The 22,364-nt window shown below is 39.4% G+C and overlaps 1 protein-coding gene across 10 annotated transcripts in view; it reads right to left on the bottom strand.

Moving 5' to 3' along the window:
• Positions 1–22,364, bottom strand: part of CrebB (Cyclic-AMP response element binding protein B) — a 64,016-nt gene that overhangs the window by 39,155 nt on the left and 2,497 nt on the right. For all 10 annotated transcript variants that reach the window (XM_065221396.1, XM_065221397.1, XM_065221398.1 and 7 more), the window contains exon 2: positions 8,266–8,781. In XM_065221396.1, coding sequence (XP_065077468.1) covers positions 8,266–8,487 — 222 coding nt within the window. In that variant the 5' untranslated portion in view covers positions 8,488–8,781. The remainder of the gene's footprint in view (positions 1–8,265; positions 8,782–22,364) is intronic.

Here is a 22,364-nt window from a genome sequence, read left to right as displayed (position 1 = left end):
CAAAATTTTGAGTACAGATGCTATGCTAGAAGTGCTGCTTGATAAGACAACAAAAAAGTTGCTTAAAAGCTATGAAAAACACAAATGAAAGTCAGCTGGTGTGTTCTGCCCAGGGGGTGCGTTGTATACCATTCTCCCCTACAAAGGAACCATGCTTGGAAAATCCGTTCAATATCAGAGCTTAAACGCATCACCAGGACTCAAAAAGTACTGGAACTAAAGCGTGCGTGCTAGCTGTGGTTAATTTTCATGACAAATGTGGCTGATAATTAAGGTAAAGGGAGAGAGATTTTAAATAAAATATGCTTAGTTGAAGATTATATATGTAGAATATCTGGAATATAATGATATCAAAAATTCATGCAAGCGTTCAATCGTTATGACCATTTTAAAAAGGGACAGTTATTCCGAATCACCCTGTACAGACATTATTGCAGTCTTGGTTGATATAGTAGAACAAATCAGTTCAGGACGATTTGTAGAACCTAGAATATCCGGTATACATGGCAATTACTCGCATATATACGATTCGTTTATGATTTGACAACGAAAAATGCTATGTTCATGTTGGAAAAAAGGAAAATGTCTCACATTGGACAGACCTCAGGGAATTTCCGTGTAAATTCGGTGTGACTTATGGATTTGAGATCATTTCTCAATTATTTGCAGGGTGTTTGATTTGAACCGGTAAAACATTGAGAGCCAAATGAACAACAAAATTAATGACTGCCAAATTATCCGGGACGGAAAGGTTACAAAGAATTCCACAATTTTTGTGACAGCACATCAGTCTCTTCGCGATTTTCGCGACATCATTTAATGTTTCCGCGATTTTCGCGACTGAAAGTTCAAATCCGCGACAAATCCGCGAAAATCGCGAAATCCGCGAAATTCGCGAAATCCACGCGTTATAACAGCCTTGTAATTCTAGACGCTTGCCCGTCGCTTCGCACCTCTTCCTAAAATACACGGGCAGGTCAATAAATCTAAGTTGATATGCAGAGGAGCAATTTTTCAAGGTTTATGGATCAAAATTTAAAAAAAAATACTGTCCTTAACATGAATAATTTACGTCTAATTTATGGATCATGCCTATGTTTTTAAGTGCCCAAACTTAATTTTTTATGGATCACTTTCTTTAGTTTAAGGTTCATTCCTGAATGTTTTATGGATCAATTGTAATATGTTTATGGGTAATTCGTACAATTTCAATGCGCATTCTTAAGCAACTTAGCGGTACATTTTAACAATTGTATTATTATCCAATATTTTAAAATATTGATAATATTGATATTTTTTATGGATCATCCACACTTTTTTAGGGATTTTCTCCGATGTTTTATGGCACATTTGGATGGTTTTTAATGGAACGTTTTTGAATATTTTATGGATCGTTTATTAATTCTAAAGGTGCATACTTAGGGCTGCCGACTTCAATGGGGGGAGGGGAGTCCAGCCAAAGTATAAGCTCGGTAAAAATATTTTAAAATTTTAGTAAAGTATACGAGGGGGAAGGTAGGATCTGCAATGTTTAAAAATTGGTCTACGTGGTTTATGGACAGCCCCCAGGCTGAACTGAATGTTGCACCCAGCTTGTAAGTTACTCATAGATTTCGTTAGTCACAGCTGTTGTGACTCGATGGAGACGCATTGTGAACTACCTTGCGTCTTCATCGTTTCCATGCACGTGTGGTGTATACATTGTGGAAAAATTGCATCTCCATAACTACTTTTCCGTCATCGCTAATTTTTTTATATGTTATGTAAAATTAAATGATCTTTCAATTAAAAATACTAGTAAGAAGACCCTCGCAGTAAAAATAAAAAAAAAGCATTTGTAACGTATTTTTTTCATACAAAATCAAAAATCTCTGAGTGTTTCATAATTTTTAAAACTACATTAAAACATCTTTCATTTGAAGGATCAATTGTAAAACTCGGTCAAGAGGATCAATAATTACGAAGAAACCATAAAGCCTACAAGGTTACTACCAAAGGCACAAATCTAGGGAACTGCATGGAAAATGTTTTGTCGAACAACTAAATAAACAGAAATGAAAATTTTCAACTTAAAAACACTAAAATGTATGAAATTTTACCATTTTTTTTTTGGTACTTTCAACATACTTTTCAATTTTAATGTATGATAATTAACTTTAATCGAGTTCTTTTTCAAAGAGCATTGATAGCTAAGACTTTAAGCTTTTATTTGGTATGTTGTAATCAGAAAACCACATTAAGATTAAAAAAATATAGCTAACCAAAGTTGGCAATACAAAAAAACATAAAATGTTGAATAACTCACTTAGCAGTCATGTTCGACCCTATGTTTCATAGGGATTTTTTCATAACTTTAGGAGCCCTATCTACCCTGAAAATATGTAAAACCCGGAACCAAACACCCTGCATAAATGAATTTCTGTCTGTCTGTCTGACCCTTATAGACTCGGAAACTACTGAACCGATCGGCGTGAACATTTCTATGCTGGAGTTTTTGGGGCCGGGAAAGGTTCCTATGATGGTTCGAGACCCCTTACCTCTCTGTAAGGGGCGAAACAGAAATTTCTGCATGACCCGAGAACTAATCAAGCAAATGGAACCAAATTTGGCATGTGGAAGTCATAGGGGGTAACCCCTTAGATAAGAGATAGGCTACGTACAGTAATGCAACGTTTTGTTAATAAAAGTAGTACCTTTTCAATTGTTGGTCTACAATATATTGAATTGGTTCTACTTTTTGATAGATCGAAATTCTATCCGCCAGACTATAAATATAGTGACTATAGTGTTGACTAAAGCCCTCTAGTTAAAGTATGGACGACTGTCACCACAAAACTGAAAAAAACTGTTCAAATCATCGATCATCGCGTATACGCCCTTATGCATGCTCACTGTCGAGTTGTCTTTTCCTTTCCTGATTCTTGTATTTGCTACACACAGGTTAAAAGTATTCTCGATTATTTATTCGTTTATTTCCGCGCTTTTCTTCCAAATTGCTCTGCTAATTACCTGTATTTTTCACTTGTCCGCCTACAGTAGGTACATGCGGAACATCTGTGAGCTTCCCCATCGTCTTGATAAGCTTCTGAAGAAGGAATCGAAGTGTCAGTGGAACCCCAATTGCCAACGGTCTTACGAACAAATCAAGTAAGTCCTGCAGACCTATTTATTGCTGACAACTGGGATCCAAAATTGTCATCCATCGATTCCTTTTTAAGACCGGTTCTTGGTTATAATATCAAGCTGACCATTGCATTACGTCCTAAGTAAAATTGACAGATTATCTTCGTCGACTTTTTCTTTGCATCCCCACAGCCATGTAAAGACATTCCCACTTATTTTCAGCTCACAGATCGATAAAAGAAGCTTTTAAGTAGCATCTAATACGTCAACCAGGTCAAGAAACGGTTATGTGCTCAAGTTATAAACGAAAGAGAAAGCCGATGAAGAGAATCAATAAATATTACTTAGGACCTAATGCAATGTTCAGCTAACCAGCAGCAATTTCAACAAGCAAAGCCGAATAACCACACGAACAATGAGATCAACCCAAATTTGAGTTCAGTTTACTCATAATCGCAAAAAGTGTAGGAACTCAGCGATGAGTAAATTTGTCTGTTTTCCTGTGGCAAACCTCAAAAATCAGCCGGAAAAATGAGGAAAATTTACTAAAATTTTGCTCAATCTAGGAGTAGTGCCAATGGACTGAGAGAATCCAATCTTTACTTTTCTCATATTCGGGATTTTTTTTCTGGAAAACCTGGAAAAACATGAGGCAAATTTACTCATCGCTAAGTACCTGCACTTTGTGCAATTTATAAGTAAACTGAACTCAAATTTGGGTTGATATCATTGGCCGTGCAGAAAGAAATGGAAACCAAATTGAAAGAGGTAATTCTCGCGTAACATTTGAAAAGGGCCTGTCCTCGTTGATCGATTCTCTTCGGTTTATCACGGCAACATAAACGAATTTCTCGCTAAGCTCCCAGCACAGGTCGACAGAAGATGATGCTAGCTTGCGCCTGAAACAACACAAAGAATGGGAAATTCATTTGCCGCCGGGTTATTCGCGAAAGAGAAAATCGATGAAGAGAATCGATCAACAATGATAGGCCCTTTTCTCGTGTTGCGAGAGAATTGACACCGTCTACAAACAGAGTTGTAATTTATACATTGAAAATTATCGCACCTCGCACAGCAAGATTACTCGATAGATCAGTGCACTCTTCTCTCACCCGTAAATTTTGACAGTTTTGGGTGGTTTGTTTTGGCTCTCATTCGTTGCCAATCTTTTACTCAGAGACAAAATGATTGAAACCAAAAAGTGAGGTTAGGGACCGTGTACTGCTATATAATGTTCAGGTATATTTAAATAATATCACCCAGAGTTGGTTGGAAATGCTAACATGAAGCTTTAGTGTGATAATTTATTAGCTAGATAATGATCTTTAGAAGAGGGTAGGTGGATAGTTCCGTTAGAGTACGGCAGTATGAACATTTAATAGAAGTTGAAAATGAGCGAAGGGCCATTAATGCGACAGTTTTTAAAGTTAGACGCACATCTTTTGCCTAACCCGTACGATGTACGCGGAGACTTGAAGTATGTCTCCAAGTCTACAGGCAAAAAATGTGCGTCCTTCTTTTGCTCATACACTGACAGCGGCTGTGGAATAGTTCTAGCGACGTTTTCATCACTACCTAAAGCCCCACGTTGCGAGAGCATTTCCAGTCGATGGTGTGTTATAATGCAATTCTTCTTTACCCAAGTATTGTGTTGCTCCTCTCGTCATGACCAACTTGGTCATCTCAGAGAGAAGGCAGTAGGGTGGTTGTTGCGTGATGTACCATCATCAGCATTGTTGACGGCTACTCCCGCCTTGAGTTGTTACATTCAAAATCGCTAACTTCGCGTATGAAGTAACATAAAAACACTTTGAATGTAATATTACCCAGCTGACAGGTTAAACTCTAAGAGGAAGAGGAGACAATAGGCCCTTTTAATGCAGCACCAACGTAGAGTGCGCCATGCGAGTTCGAGAGGAAATGTCAACCAAACTGTTTGTTTACATCAGTATAAGGATTTTTCACAACGCAAATTAAAGCATTTTTCATTAAACATCTTGCCAATTTCCATCAGTAATTGTCTTATTTTACGATTTTCCAAAGATTTGAACTGATTTGTATCTCAACTATTCACGCACAAGAAATCCGGAAGATCATAACTACAAGGCATTATCCTAATTTTCCATTTTTCTCAACAAAAATATTCGTGAACACCAGCAGGTTCCTTTCAAAAACGATACAGAATTAAATTTTTCAACTGTAGATAAAGCTTTGGAGCATCTCAGATGAATCAAATTATCAGGAATAGTGAAAAAGTGTTCCGCTTCCAATGTCTCACGGCAGAAATTTCTGCTCACAACACTCTTTTTGAAGTTCTCTTATTCACCACCAGAGGCTGAATCGATCATTTAGTTTCTATTAAAAAGGCGTATACGAACCCCTTTTCTGCCAAACACGAACCAGCTCGTGATTGGCCGATTTGAAGTGCGTAAGATAGAGGTAGATATAGATAGAGATAGAGATAAAAAGAGTAAGAAGCCAGTTGTCTCCTCTTCCTCTTAGGTTAAATCATGGTGGGTACATGGTGATACAGCTTTGTCACTATATAGGCGAGGAGGTCGCGGGGGGGATAAGTGCGGTTTTAGAGCAAATTGAAGACAAACTCGGTCGCTGTCCCATACAAAAATCCAACATGGCTGAATCATGAATTTGACACATTAGAACACCTATATGTAGTCACCTTGCATGGATTAGATTATTCAATATTCATCGTTCAACTCACTTGAATTGCGAAATGAACGTCCAGAAAGCTGGTCGATGTCAGACTTGTTCTATTTGATGTCAAGTCAATTGAACGTCTACTGCCAGATCGAAGTGAGTTGAATTCAACTCACTTGCCTCGTCTTAACTCGGTTTTAATTAGAAAATAATTGTTAGCATCAGAAGCGAAGCAAAGGCATCCAAATCGATCGCTTATGAATCGATCGAAATAGAAGAGCAATAAACTTTGCAAAATTTCCCCGAAATTCCCACATACAACAGGTATTTGTAATCAGAGGATTTGTGTACTTTATTCATTTTCGTATTGATTGCTGCTCGCCCAACCAGCGCAAGGAGAAATTAGAATCAATTAGAAACCAACTGCTAATGTACATCCATTCAAAATTAGTTCAATTATTGCTATGTTTATGATAGTGCAAAGTGAGGTGAGATGGTTTGGCGAGAGTAAAAATTAGGAAAAGCTGAGAAAAAGAAGCCAATCAGTGCCCGGCCCAGCACTAGAGGAGAGAAAGAACAAAATCGCTTAGGTATTGACCCGAAACGGAATCGGCAAATATAAATATAAACAACTATAAAAGAAATATAAAATATGCAAAACGTTTTTTCCCTTCCATGCTGTACCATGTCCGCAAATCGCGTCAGCCGCGCTGCTCTGGAATGACGTCATTCGCCAACAACATCAGGGTATCGTTTCTGGTTTTCTCTCCCCATCCAGTCTGCCGTGCCGTTGCTATACACTAGATCGAAGTAGGTAGGTAGGTATCCAAGTAGCCAACAGACGTTTAGTGTGACTCGACATGGGGTTTTGTTGCTCCACTCACTCAGGCCACCCCTCCACCTCGCACACGTGCGATTATATTTGTTGTATTTACCTGCCTAACCGAAAACAGAAAGGCAAAGGCTTTCCTCCGTCCAGACGCAACGCTTTTTCGAAATGATTTTTTTGTTTCTTCAGTTTGTATTTTTTGGCGGTAAGCTCAACGATGATGTCACCCGTATCAATGTGTCATCATCATCATCATATGTTTAGGAGGCAGTACGGTCATAAATGCCGACTACGTACATATATGTATGCATACATGCTGCGATTATTATAGTTTATCAAAAATGCTTGCACAATGATGTCGACCCTCCTGACTGTGCGGTTGAGTCATAAAAGGGGGCTGAGACTGGAGCGATCTGTTCGTAAGAAATCAACGTTTGAACGCGTTGGTACCTTCACGAGCCAAAAGATCCGAAGCGATGTGAGTGCTATTTGCACAATCAATAGTCTCAACGTTAATGGTTGAATTCCAGGTTAGTTCAACATGTTAAATTCTCATAAGATTGCATATGATTTCCTTTTCATAATAACAGCTTAAGAACTGTTAAATATTTTCTAATCTTTATCCATAAAGAGAATAAGACAAAAGTTACGATTGTCAAGTGTCCACTTTTCTGAGTGTAATTCATATTTGCTACACTCTAGTTCAATTATACTCAGTGGCTGAGTAGAATTTCAGTGCCCTGTCTTTTCAATCACGGAAATTTAACTCAGTTGCAGTTCAAAAGGGAACTTACTCAGTCACTAAGTAAACTCCCTTTTGAACCAAGGTGAGTATATATAGATGTTCTAATGAGAAGATTTTTGTATGGAGGAGCGACCAAGTTTGTTTACAATTTGCTCTAAAACCACACTGACCCCCCCCCCCCCCCAATTTCTCAGCCATATAGTGACAAACCTACATCACCATGCTGTACCTATCATGTTTTGAACTGTAACTGAGTAACATTTCCGTGCGATAAAAAGAGAGGGCACTACAATTCTACTCAGTCACCGAGGCTGTGAACCATTGGCGGATTTTTTCAACTTTTGGTTAAAATTTGACAGCTGGAAAGTTATCGATTAATCCTGCTACCCGAGCGTGGTTATTTCTGACAGACAAGAAGTTAAACTTTGACAACCATGGCTGAGTTCTGCTTTAAAACCGATCGATCGATAACACAGGGATTTTAGAACATGGAAAATAATTTTCGAAATGTCACTCTTAACCACGAGTTAAATTTAACTCGACAAATGGTTCACAGCCTGAGTATAATTTGCAAAGGAGTGTATAAAGGCTGCCCGTGATGAAAAATTCAACACCCAAAAAACCAGTTGTAACTTTTTAACTATTGTACCATATGACTTGAAATGTTCAGCGAAGATTCTGTTGTCCATAATGTACTCATGAAACTGAACGTCTGAGAGGTATTTATCTCGAGTTACAATCAAGAGAACAGCGTGCTCTCTAAACAACTCATATATTGTCAAACACCTTGGCCACTTATCCCTGGATTAGCAATATTCATGCCCTGCTCACATTTCTCCCGCATCAAACCTTCTACACTACACCACGACGGTCCTGCTTCAGTATAGATAAATGTAACACCGTAACTCACCTGCATGCTGCCGCTGCTGGTATGCGATGACGGGAGAATTTGTACAACGTTTGCCGACGAGGTGAGGTTTTCGCCACAACTGGGCCCACCACCACTGTTGACTCGGGAACCTCCGCCACCAGCCGGTCCGGAACTGCTGTTGTGATGCTGCTGATCGGACGAACCGCCCGAGGCCAGCGGGTCCATCGAGGAGGATCCATTCTCCTCGACCATATTGTCCATCGCCTCCTGCTTCAGCTGCCACAGCCCTCGCGAGTTGCCCGCCAGCTTTGCCAGTGTTTGGTCAGCGTGCCGCGCGCGGGCGTCCCGTTTCAAGGGGAGAAAAAAAAGAGGGAAGTACGGTGCGGCGGGATTGTAGTCCCTTGATGGCTGGTATCGACACTTTTTTTTGTCTTTTCTTTTCTTTAGATTTGATTGGACTGTTCGGAAGGCTTCTCGGCTACACTCACTCAAACCAATGGGTGGTGATGGCCGTCGCGGAGATCGTTGGAAGGTTCACTGTTCGACTTTCGGTATCTGTTCGGAGAAGAAAAAAAGGAAAACAAAAGTGGTTTGGTCATAAGCCGTTCTTCGTTCCTGGCCGATCAAGATGCTAGTGATGTAAATAATGTTATCTGGCAAGGTGGTTTTATATGGTCTCGATAAGAAAGCATTTTTTTTTTCTTCTTATTCGTTGATAAGAGTGAAATCGAGGAATGAGTAGCCGTCTGGCGTAATCGTTGGACTGGTTGACTTCGTTGGAACCGTTTGTGAGTCACGTAAAGTTCATTTACAGGGCTAATTTAATATTCATTTTAGTTGAATAAGCTCGATCTTAAGTTTAATAATAACCAGTTATGGATCACTCTTTTTGTTACGTTAAATTCGATTGAATTTTCAGTTAACCTAGCTGTCAAGTGCATCTTTAGTTAAAACGCAAAGTGTGGCTCTGCGGTGAGAAAATTTTGAATTTTGATAGAGAGATTAATAGCATTAAACTATCTATTTTAAGATGGGTTAACTGAAAATTCAATTGGATTTAACGTAAGCAGTCTATATTAAAAAGTAATGAAAAAGTCCTAAAAGAGCGAGCCATCCCTGAATAACTTTGATGGTTGGTAAGCTCCATCCGGCATTATTCTCGGATTAAACCCCGTTAAAAATGTCCGGCTGCTATGATGTCAACATCGGAATTAATCAACACGATTCTAAGCAAACATTTTGCAGATGAATCAATCAGGGTCGGTATTAAAAGTTAATCCGGGATGGAGCTCACCGCCATGAATGACATTTTCTTTTGAAAATTTCCATTATGGAAAAGGAGGCATATGTGCTAGCATTTGTGTTACGATCTGTCATTTTGGTCCCAATGGAGATCATTTCGAAACGTTGTGCTCAATATAATTTTACCCATAATCAATCATTTCAATATATCAAGAACAACATGTGAAAAGGACATACAAGCTTTTTGTAAACAAACATTATTATGCCTTTTCCTCGCCACCCATATGACACCAGCGCAAACCATCAATATTTCCCCTTCCCGATGATGTTGTTAGTTTGCATGGGCGACGCTCGGTTGGCGAGAAGAGGGCCTACAAAGGTTTATTTACAAAAAGCTTGTATGCCCTTTTACATGTGGCTCTTGATATGTAATACCTTAATTTGAGCTTCTAGTAACCCCAAAATCATCAGAAAAGCGTGTTTTTGGTAGCCTTATTTATTGTTTTGTTTTGATTATGCGTTCCGTTTCACAATGTTCCATTTCGCTTTACTCCATTCCATGATCTCCCTTTTTATGGCACAGACCTAGAGTCCATGATCTGAATCTATCTGAATGCGCTAAAGAGGCTGAATTTCAATCAATTATCTGTCAAGTCATAGGACATTAGGGTGGCCAGACCTACGGATTTATCGGTAGTCCTACCGATTTTTGGGATGCCTACCGATTCACGGACGAAAGGTTAAAAACTACCGATTTTTCACTTTTCCCACCGGGAATCACAGGTTTTTAGTAATCTTGAAAAATGTGCAATACCTATGTTTTGTTTGGTTTCAAGTTTCGGGAAAGCCTTCTTAAGACGGCCTACCTATAACTACCGATAAAAGTTTTGAGAAGCTATCGATAATGGAAAAATAATCTGGCGTCCGGGTGGCCAGATTATTCCAAGAAGTTATTCGAATCGAGCAGAAGACCTGTCAAATGGACAATATGTCGCCTCTTTACCCAATTGGGTTGTTTAGGGGTATTGAGGTAAATGATATTAATGCATGCAGATATTAAAAATGGAACCGAAATCCTAAATTTCATCAATTTTGGTACACTGGAACTATTTTGAATAAGTACGATTACATTAGCAAAAATCACCATCTTAGCGCCCCTTGGTGGGACTTTGTATGGGAGCGAGCTGTCAACGAGCAGATTTAATGTCAACGATCAAAAAATTAAATCTTGATTTAAAAATCAAGATGAATTTCTACGGGATCAATAAAAATATCGTTGTGCTCAGAAAACGAAGCTCTATGAGATGATGTATAAAAATCAGTATATTTTTCGACGTTAAACAACCCAATTCAGTCTTTTTAGTTTGAGCCATTTTTAGTTAGGATGGCGTGTAGATTCAACCCTCACGTATGTGTTGGTGGAGGGAAAAAGGTAAACATTGCGGGAGAGATACAAAGCAGATCGCTAGCTTTCATGCTAAAAATACTGGTTTTTGAGTCAAAAGTTATTATACGTCGTTTGGTGACCCCCTAATGGCAGAATAAACGTGTTGACTGAGCTACTGACTAAGTGCTCGGCTGTCAGTGACTCGTTTACCTCTGAATCATTCAGACTCTCACGAGGCAGTGAATGATGAGGCAGACGGCAGTTCATATTCATATCAAAATGACTCGATGAACCTGACTGTTTTGCGCACTGATTACTTAAGTCAAAGTGTATTTATCAGGATATTCGGTAGAATTATCAATCACGTCTCCTCACGTGCAGCCCATTCATCATTTTAGGACCACCGAAATCATCTTAGCAACAAACAGTTTGATTTATTCACTTTAATGATGAGAAAGCAAAACGACGTACGTACACTTTTCACGGGTTTATCTGCGCTGTTACTTAAGACAAACGGCATCTCCATAGAAATCAGGTGACTTAAGTAACATCGAAAAATACTTTGATCGGAAGGTGATTACGTCAAAAAGCAATTTGACTGGTAAATAAATTTAAAAATGGGATGTGATCCTATATTCGGACAGTATATTGTGTCGATTGACACTGATAGCTCGACTTTGTTTACCTTTGTTACTTCCCTAATAAAATTGTTATGGTTATTTTGTTTAACGACGTATTCTGGGTATCATCCAAATCATTTGTGAAATAGTTCTATTATTTAGGTTATCGTTCGTTTATGGTAATTTTTATTAGGGTTTCGACGTAATGAAAATTTGCTCTTGATATTAATTTTTTTATCAAAACGCGGATTGAAACAAACGTTATGACGTCACTACGAGCGTGCTTGAGCGTACACTTAAAAAATAAATCACATTTCCGATGGAAAATATCCATTAGAATTTCACATAACTTTCATGTGATCTCATTATTGGGAATCGCACCACGAAATCACATGAACCTTATGTGTCCAATGAAGTTTATGTGATTTATCACATAGAATTCATGTGATCATGTGAATGTTATGTGAATTTCAGATAAAAATAATTAAATTTGTCATTGGAAAAATATCATGTGCGTTCCCAATGGAAACTATATGAAAACTTTTTTCAGTGTACGAAAGAACTGAATCGTACAATACATAGGGTTTTTGATCTAATTTCCGTCCTACTAAGGACATCCCGCACTTTACCACGCTTTTTGGAAAGCGTTTGAACAAAACATGGAATGTTTTCATCAAAGATAACTTCTAAATGTATCCACCTTTCCATACGTACCGTTGGATTTGATAAAGATTCAAACAATTTTGAGATATTATTACAAATCTAACACTGCTTTTTGCTTCTAAATTCGTCCTACGCGTTTCAATTCCGTCCAAACGCATTGAAACGCCATTAGATTTTCTTCGTCCTACGGATAAACGGAGAAAAAGGGGATGCGCTAGGAGCGCTTCTTTTGTTTTGAGAACAATGAGCGTAAATATGCATACAATGCGCTCTAATAGGGTTTATGTCGTAGCTAATGAACTAACGCATCGGAACAAACGTATTATTGTTTTGTGCATGGTGAAATCATTGATATTATTGATGATTTCTGCTCGATAGAACGGAAATGGGCGATTACGACGAAGTAGCGCTCTTCCCTACAGCCCATCAATTCCACACCAGGTTTGTACAGATTAGGGGGGTTAAAATTAAAAAGTGATTAAAAACGGTTAGATTACAGGGGGTTCACGGTAGTTCATTGCACGAAAAAGTGACGTTGAACAATTTACAGTAGTTCAGGGAGCTGCTGAATCAATCCTTCGCAACAACAGTTTTCAAGTCATGAATTCCAAGATTTCTGCACCAGTGCGCCATATTCGAATTGCTCCGTATCATCCACAATCAAACGGGTCTGCCAAAAGCTTCCTAGCCACATTGAAGAAAAGCCTCCGGAAAATTCGTTCTGGAGGAGAAACGCTTGAGGAAGCACTAAAAACTTTCCTGCAAGTATATCGCTCTACACCAAATGGCGATATGGATGGCAAATCTCCAGCAGAGATGATGTTTGCAAGACCACTTCGTACCATATCATCAATGTTCAAACCGACCGAACGTGGCACCATATCCAGAGGCAGGAAGATACAGAATGACTCTTTCAACCAAGAAGACGGCGCAGTCCAGAGAGTCAAGATACATCGAGCGAAATCTTGGCAGTGGGAATAAACAACAGTAATCGAGAAGATAGATACCGTCAACTACAATGTGTTCCTTAAAGATCAACCAGCGGGAAGACTCGTGTTCTAGAAAGCAGTCCAACAGTTCATCCGACACCGCTTTCGATATTCTTCGATGGCTTCGGACTAACAACTCCAATTGTGGTTCCAATCGCATGAAGAAGCACTGCAGTTTGAAGAACCATTTCCGAACAATCTAGATGATTTCAACCTGACCGATGACTTGTCGGAAAATGAAGGTACCAATAATGAGGAATCCGAAGATGAACAGGAACCAACGCCAACTGAAGAAGAAGAACCAGTCCAAACGGCTACACCAATCCTAGAAAGAGGGCGACGTATGATCCAACTTCCACCCCGGTTCAAGCCCTATTGGATGATGAAACCTTAAGGTGATTCGTTGTAGAATCCACAAATGGCCGCCACGTAGGCTATAAATGCACTTCCACCTCGAATTTTCAATTACACAAATCTCGGAAATTTGAGTTCCATTTCACCTGAAATTGCTACATGTATGCTGCAGCGCAGCAAGCGTCGTGGAAGCTGATATTTGTGCACTTGAAGTTTCGAAGCGGTAGCGAGAATAATGAACCCACAGCGAACCACCTTAAGGGGGGAAATGTTAGATCCCAGCAATCATTGGACACGCAATCCAATCAGAACAACCTTTGAATTAAATATCTGTCACCGGACGATTCATTAGACTTCCAATAAAAATAGAGGTGTTACAATCACTCAAGATCATTTTATTTGAAGTACCGGACATAACATTTACAAGGTGTTAGAATTTGAAAAGGTCGAATAAATTTGCCTTCTTGCAGAGAATGGTGTACATATTCGATCCGAGGCCCGAAGGGCGAATCACAGACAAACAGACATAACACTTGCAAGTTGTTCATCTAACACGCATTTAACGTTAAATTTAAATGTTTTTAGTTGGTAGTACCGCCACCTGTGGCGCGCATAGTCAATTCCCTTGCGTTTGACGTTTACACACTACCGCCATCTGTTCAGCGTACTATCCATCACAGTATAGTCAACAGATGGCGGTAGTGTTTTAGCGACGATGTTTTATATTGAAAAATATTAAATGATTTATGTCTGTTTGTCTGTGGGCGAAGTGTCATATGCCATTCATCTCAGCTCGAAGAAATCAGAAAATGTATGTGTATGTGTGTATGTATGTTACACAATTTTGGGCGATGTGTTTCTCAGCAACCACTGGACCGAATTGACACCCGGTAATCTGAACACTTTTTAGCTTGAACCCCGCTAATCTGCACACCGTGCAAACCAAAAATTGCTCAAACGTAATTTAGCACATGGAAAGGAGTAAAGTGAAATGCCCCGTAACGTGGGTAGATCACCTTTTCGTGGTACGTTACGGGAAGATCTACCACCGATTCCTAGTCTTGACTACTTCAAACTAGGGGAACAGGATTTTTCAGTAATCAAAGGAACACATCTTAGTCCTTGTTACTTGTTATGCCTTGTTGATAGTGATAAGTTCTCGGGTTGCCTGGATCGAGGATGATCTTGAAACAAGGAAAAAATGAGTTAGTTAGTCTTCATCTATGTGATTTCTTATCTTCTATTCGTTGTTCCTTAGTTTGAAGTGGTTAAGACTAGGGTTCTGATGCATGGTCACTATCCGAATGTTTCACCATTTCTCAATAGTGATGGAGTTATACGACATGCACTAAACTAAGGACACGGGATATACTACAATAGATCAAATTGCTGGTCGCAGTAGTTTTATGTCCCGAACAGAGGAGAAAAGAAAGTGAAATGGAACGATACGAAACGGAACGGAGAATCATAACAAATAAATAAGGCTACCAGAAACTCGCGTTTCTGATGATAATAGGGTTACTAGAAGTACAAATTAAAACCCCCGTTAATATGCACGAAGTGACGTTCAAATAAACGGGGTCCACGATATTGAATATTTTCGAAATCGGTCGACTGTTTTCAGAGATATGGCCGGACAGTCTGTAAAGGCGCAGCTACAAAGCAAGACCATGCTGGAGGTGGCTGGGTTCGATTCCCGGTCCGGTCTAGGAATTTTTCGGGTTGGAAAATTTCTCGACTTCCCTGGGCATAGAGTATGATTGTACTTGCCACACAATTATTATACTAATGCAAAAATGGTACAGGCATCGAAAGCTCTCAATTAATAAGTGCATCTAGAACACTAAGTTGAGAGCACGAAAGCACGTAAGCTAATTTGCGATATGCAATTAGCTTGAAATGCGAAGAAGAAGAAGAAGAAGGAACCTCGGCTGGAACTATATATTCGCGAATATATAAGACTAGAAGGTCCCGAAGAAACGTGCTCAACTTTTTGGCTCAGCTCTCGATGCACCCTTCGAAACATAGGAAAATCCACGACCCCCTCATTTTATCTGTCAAACTTTCATAGCGAATCAAAACAACCATAGTGTAGTACACTGGAGTCGCTTTTTACGCGGTTTTTTTTTTACACGGTTTTTTTTACGCGGATTTCGAAATTTACGCGGTTTTTTTACGCGGATTTTGGTTTTTTTTACGCGGATTTCAGAATTGACGCGGTACATCGTTATACACTAGAGTCGCTTTTTACGCGGTTTTTTTTACACGGTCTTTTTTACGCGGATTTCGGAATTTACACGGTTTTTTTTTACGCGGATTCCGGAATTTACGCGGTTTTTTTTACGCGGGACCTATCACCCGCGTAAAAAGCGACTCCAGTGTACTAGAATTTCGACTAGAATGGGGTTCGATAATCGATTTGCTTGGGACCAATAGGCTAGTCAAGTAGTGAGCCAATTTAAAATCGTTAGTTTCCACTGGTTGGTATCATGGCTCCCGCTTAATTCGCACTGGCAACTGTCTTATAGTTATTTTGACGATCTTAGATCTTATCTTGAGTATACCTAAGGGCAACTATTGAGTGAAAATCTTGGGCCTCGTGGGAGATCTAAATTTTGTTTGAATAAGTCCAGTGATGCTAGATGGAATTTTCAGAAGGGGTTCAGGAGACTTCATGGCTGATCAAGTGGGTTTGATACATACAAGACTTTAAAGTCGGGCCTAGTTAGATTTTAGGGACGAGGCTGAAAACTTTAAAGCACTAAAAGCCTAAAAGTATACCGTGGGCCCCCGGTAATCTGACCGTTTTAAGTCTGAACATATTAAATTAAATCTGCCTTTCTGATGCTGATAAGGTTACTAGAAGTGCAAATTAAAAATGAACACCGTCAATATGCATGAAGTGCCGTTCGTCCACGGTACTTGTATCTTCTATCAGGACCAGTGTTGGCAAAATCAGAAATCAATTGATATTTTTCCGCTCTCATGCGCTCGCAATATCACGCGTGATATTGGAACAAAATATCATGCTTAATATTGATTTTACAAGCTCCTTTGATATTGCAAGACTATTCACAACGTGCAAAAATCAAGCTGAGAGTTGACTCGACACAAAAATGATTCCATTGCACATCGTTTTCTTAGAAAGAGAAAGCATAGTTTGCTATCTCTTTTTAATCTTCACCGATGGCAGACACGAAGGGACTGCTGCAAGCCGTTATGGAAGATTCGGCTGCATTCAGGTGTAAAGCAAAAATCATTAAACTCAATCTCACCACAGTTTGGTGAGATTTGCAGTTGGTGAGTTTTGTTAGCTTGATATTCCGAGCTGCGATGATATCACAGCTTGCAAAATCAACCGCAGTTGTTTGCTTGTTGATTTTTGTCTACGAAAATCAAGCGTGATCTTGGGCGTTGGTGCGATTTGATTTTTTGATATTTTCCCAACACTGATCAGGACTCTGGTGAACTTTGTGTATTTTCCAGTAATCATGAATTTCCAGTGGGTTCCTGACTATTATTTCTACAGGGATGTGCTTAGAAGATGTTATAAGCGAGGGGGGCGACACATCTAAATCTCAATTCTAGATGCTCAAAAAATCTCACACTAGCGAATCAATCTTCGAAAAATCATCTTTCATTTCTCGCATCTACTTGCATCGTGCTTCATCTTTTTGCAGGAAATCTTCAAAATCGACATACATCTTCCTTCTATCTATTCAGCGAACGTGCAGCTAGCCACAGCAAAAAACAATCTTTTCTGCATCGTGGATAGAGTCGTCCCTCTCTTTGGAGGTCATTCCAAGGTTTCAGCCGAGGGGGTCGACTCTATCTAAGATGCAGTAAATTTTTTGTTTTGCTGTTGTGACATGCACTCGCGCTTAATAGATAGAAGACACACGATTGATTATGATTTTTAAGATTTCCTGCAAAAAGGTGGAGAGCGATGCGAATAGATGGGTTTAGATGCAAGAGATGAAAAAAGATTTTTCGTAGATTAATTTGCTAGTGTGAGATTTTTCGACCATTTAAAATCGAGATTTAGATGTGTTGCACGCCTCGGTTTCAGCGCAGGTAGCGATGGCTTTTGAAGCAACTTAAATGGGATTTTGACAAAATATCAAAGATAAGAAGCTTTCAAGACAGTGCTGCAAGTACATGCGAGAAATGAAAGAAGATTTTTCGAAGATTGATTCGCTAGTGTAAGATTTTTTCAGCATCTAGAATTAAGATTTAGATGTGTCGCCATCCCTCGATACGGACCCATATCTAACAAGCACATCAACGATCAAAATATAACGCATTCCCTTTTAAGCTGTTTAGGGGTATTGAGGTAAGTATATATTCGTAGTATGCATTAAAAATGGAACCGAAATTCAAAATTTTATCAATTTTTGTGCATTGGAACTATTTTAAATAAGTGCGATTACATTAGCAAAAATCACAATCCAAGCGCCTCTCGGTGGGACTATGTATGGGAGCGAGCTGTCAACTACAGTCGAAATTCGCTGGTTGGTTAGTTGGGCCAATTGACAGAAGGCTAAAATTTGTTGGGGGGTGTGCGCATCCTTTGTTATGGTAGAGAAGATTTCACAAAAAGTGGATTCAATCACAGCAGATTGAAGCATATTGCTTAAAGCTGATTGAAAAAAGCAAATCTCACGCAACACGAGAAAAAAGCCTATTATTGTTGATCGATTCTCTTCATCATATTTCTCTTTCGCGAATAACCTGACTGCAAATGAATTTCCTTCCCATTCAATGTGTTGTTTCAGGCGCAAGCTAACATCATCTTCTGTCGAACTATGCTGCGAGCTTAACGAGAAATTCGTTAATGTTGCCGTGGTAAACCAAGTAAACCAGAAAGTCGATGAAGAGAATCGATCAACGAGGATAGGCCATTTTCAAATGTTACCCGAGAAATCATATTATGTGCACAATTTTTGATTTTGTTTTCTTCTATAATTTCAAATGAAACTCAAATGTTTCGAACAAATACCAAATGTTAACATTCATTAATACATATGGTCACCCCTTGGAAAAATTTATGATTGATTGTCAAATCCAATTTGACATGAGATTTTGACATTCAGTTGCTTTTTAATTGGGTTATGGCCCAACTAAAAAGCAACCTAAGTATTAAAAGCCCAACCAGCATTTTGACTGCAGTAGATTTAGTGTCAAAAATAAAAAAAATAAATCTTGATTTAATTGGATGTGGTACTCAGAAAACGAAGCTCTTTCAGATGATGCCTAAAAACGGGTATGTTTCTCGAAATTAAACAACCTAATTTATTTTTTTTTGCAAGATAGGGGAATTTACGTATTCTCGTCAATCTAAGCAGCGTCCGTACTTCTATTAGCGATTTCTCAGCGTCACACACACACAGGACAGGTTTGTTTGTTGACATTTATCTGCTGCTTGTTGTTCTACCAATTCCAATCGACAGAATTGATCAAAACGGGTTGAACATGTTTTTACAACGCTGCAAACTTCTCAGGTGAGTGTGACTATTGTCGGCAGTCTCTTTTTCTTCGGCACCCTTTCCATTTAAACTGCGTGTTAACCAGCTGTTCTATTATCGGCAACTCGAAATCAGCCGTATTTTGTAGTGTGTATATTTCATTTAAAGAAAAATATGGCAGAACAGGATTGCACAGTCGTAAAAATGTAATCAGATTGAAGCTGAAAAGGTAAGGAATCGGCTTAATACATTCAGCGAAGAGTTTTGAAGGGAAAATACAGTGAAATTAACGTTTCAATTTCGGTTGCCGAAAACAGTCAATGGGTGCCGAAGCCATAATTTACCCTATCTGAAACAAAAATCTTTCACTCTTCCATTCGTCGCACACCTCATCACAGAAGAATCGAATCTGTTTTAAATCAGGTGTGCCACAGACAAGCAGACATAACAAATTGAATATTTTTCACTGCAAAACATCGTCGCTAAAACACTACCGCCATCTGCTGTGTACACTGTGACGAGCAGTACGCTCAACAGATGGCGGTAATGTGGTACCGTGAAACACAAGGAAATTGACTAATCGTGCCACAGGCGGTGGTACCAACCGGTGGAAACTAACGATTTTAAATTGGCTCACTACTTGACTAGCCTATTAGTCCCAAGTACATCTATAAACGTATCCCATTCTCATCGAATTTCTAGTTCTACACTATGTTTGTTTTGTTTCGCTATGAAAGATTGACAGATAAAATGAGGGGTTCGTGGATGTTCCTGTTTCGAGGGGTGCATCGATAAGCTTGAGACCGAAGATAGTACCAGAGTTGAGCCAAGAAGTTGAGCACGTTTCTTCGGGACCATCTGGCCTTAGAGTTACCTATATATATACTCTATAAAGAGAGAGAAACGCGAAGCCACATAAAATAAATGATAACATGACGATATTGTTTTACACGAACTAGCAAACGTTGTTCACTAACAATACACCAAGCCGTTGTTCTCCTTACAATATACCAAGCCATAGGGCTAATCCTATCCAAGATGGTTTTATTTTATTGAAATATGTATTGTCGTATTATTTTCGGGTGATAGCTATATTGCAATCTAATTAGAATTGTTTTCTACTCACTGATCGGTCTTCTGCTCGATTGGCTGCACTTCTGTGACAGTTGAAAGCGAAATTGATGAACAACATGCGAGAATTATGTCTGTTTGCCTGTGAGTGTGCTGTGAACAAAGCCCTAACTACTCAGAATTATATTTTCACTCAAATTAATAAAGCTCAGCCGAGAGTAAAGCAGACAGTCAAAAATTTTCAGCGGTAAAATTGTTCTATGCATCCATAATTTGCAACAAAACAAAATTATTGCTGAGAACGATAAAGATTAAAAAATCTCCAATAGCATTTGTTAAGCAATTTTCTACTGAAATTTGTATCTTACTCTCCCATATAAGTATTTCAAAGGAAAATAAATCAAGTTTTTCGACATATATCAACTTAGTTTCTGTGACCTCGATGCTTGCGATGCGATAATTGGGAATGCTTACTTTTTTTTTTTAGAACATTGAAACCTGGCGCTTCCAAACAAATATTTAAACAGTTGCTTCTAACAACCTTATCGGTCATTCACTAGGGGTGAGCAACTAATGAAATTTCCTGAACAAATCTGTAACTATAGAACTGAGGAGAATGGTGACTAGAAATTGTTTTGATTAATGGTTTATGGTTTTGTTGAGAAATCGTTGCATGACAAGCTCCTTTTACAAAGCATAATGCATATCTCCAAAACAATTCAATGTCACAAAAAAAAACTCATTTTCGTCCCCTGGAACCACATAGAGCAAATTGTACACCGAACAGCACCATGTAATAATTAGTAATCCGCCGAAAGCATTCCAGCCTTTCCGATCACTATCTCCCTGTACAAACCGAATGTCCAATCATGGATCCACACTAAATTGTAACAGCGGCAGCGGCAGCAACAACCTTGATACACTTTGTTGGAACCGGCACATGATCTTCTCCAAACAATACATCATTATTGTCACACTGTCGTCACCGACGCTATTCACCGCTTGTTTATCCAGGAAAAACACCACAATACTGTCATTAAACTCATTTACAGACCTTTTTCACAAACTACATCGGGCTTCCTCCTTATCCGCTTTCAACCTTGTTTCCAACAACAACAGAACAAAAAAAAAATGAGAGCTATTCGGCACGGAAGGATGAAAATTCCTCCGAAAAACCTTCGACTGCTCCTTCTCACCAATGTATGTATACCACCTCTATATCCAAGCAGGCGCCCAGGGTGTGGTATGGGTTGTTGGTTGTCAAAGTAACCAGCAGGCACTTTTCGGAACGTCGACCTTGGTTTGGTTTTCACAAGAGAGTTAGTAGGTACTTACACCCCATCAGTGCTCGATGCATGCATCAAGGATCTTTTCCTCTCCTGGAGAAGTAGGGGAGGGGGCAATGACAATGGGTGAATGTTTTCTTGGGTGAGAAAATCAAAACACTACTTTCATCCAACCCACCCACCGTTCGCGCTTTTCATTGTATGATCTGACAGGTTGTTTGGTGCCATTCCATCCAGCCAGCAGTCCTTGCTACGACCGACGAATATGAGGGAAGATGATTAGGGAAAGTGCTCGCAAGGACTCGTACAATACGGAGTTGGTGTATAGTTTTCCACTGGGTTTCGAAAAAAAAAAAAGAAAAATAGGGGAGAGCACTGCCCAAATAGGTATATGTCCCGAGAGAGAAAGAGAATGTTGGGTGGGATGGGTAAATAACCTTGAAATAATCCAGGAATTAAGGTGTTGGCAGCAGCTCCGTTCCGTTTGCGGCTGTAACCTGGGAGCTAGAACAAGTGCACAAGTAAGAAACTGAATAGGAGAAGGCATGCCTTTGCTGTGTTGTTTCTCGAATGCCGAGGAAGAGGAGAAGAGCTTGCTTTCATGCGATCATCGATATAATGGGTATGATTCATCCAAATAACAACCAGTTTATGTGGTTTTGAGGTAGTAGATGACGACGACGGGCACGCGAGATACTGTAATTTTTCTTCCTTTATAGCCTACTGCGTGTGCAGGAGCAACCAGCGACACTGATGTCTCTGGGGTATTTTGGTGGATTTGATATGGGCCAAACTCACACTCGCAGGATGCGAAATTGAGATAAATGTTGCCCACCGACCGAACGATACGTAATCACATATACACGACAGAGCACGGTCACGCGTGTGGCTGCCAGGCGCTCGTGATAGTGCCATATTTATCATAGCTGTTAGATCGAAACGATACAATTAGTTTGCTAACAAAATGTTTCTCTCTGGATCCAGTGACCGAGTGCTATGCTGCTATTACGTAGTTACGGCCCAGTAGTAGGCCTGGCACCCAGCGACTTTTTGCGAAGGAA

Source organism: Ochlerotatus camptorhynchus, unplaced genomic scaffold (assembly GCF_037179485.1).
Source record: "Ochlerotatus camptorhynchus isolate MF236.1 unplaced genomic scaffold, CSIRO-AGI_Acam_v1.1 ptg000141l, whole genome shotgun sequence".
NCBI lineage: Eukaryota > Metazoa > Arthropoda > Insecta > Diptera > Culicidae > Ochlerotatus > Ochlerotatus camptorhynchus.
This window is presented reverse-complemented; position numbering and strand designations above follow the sequence as displayed.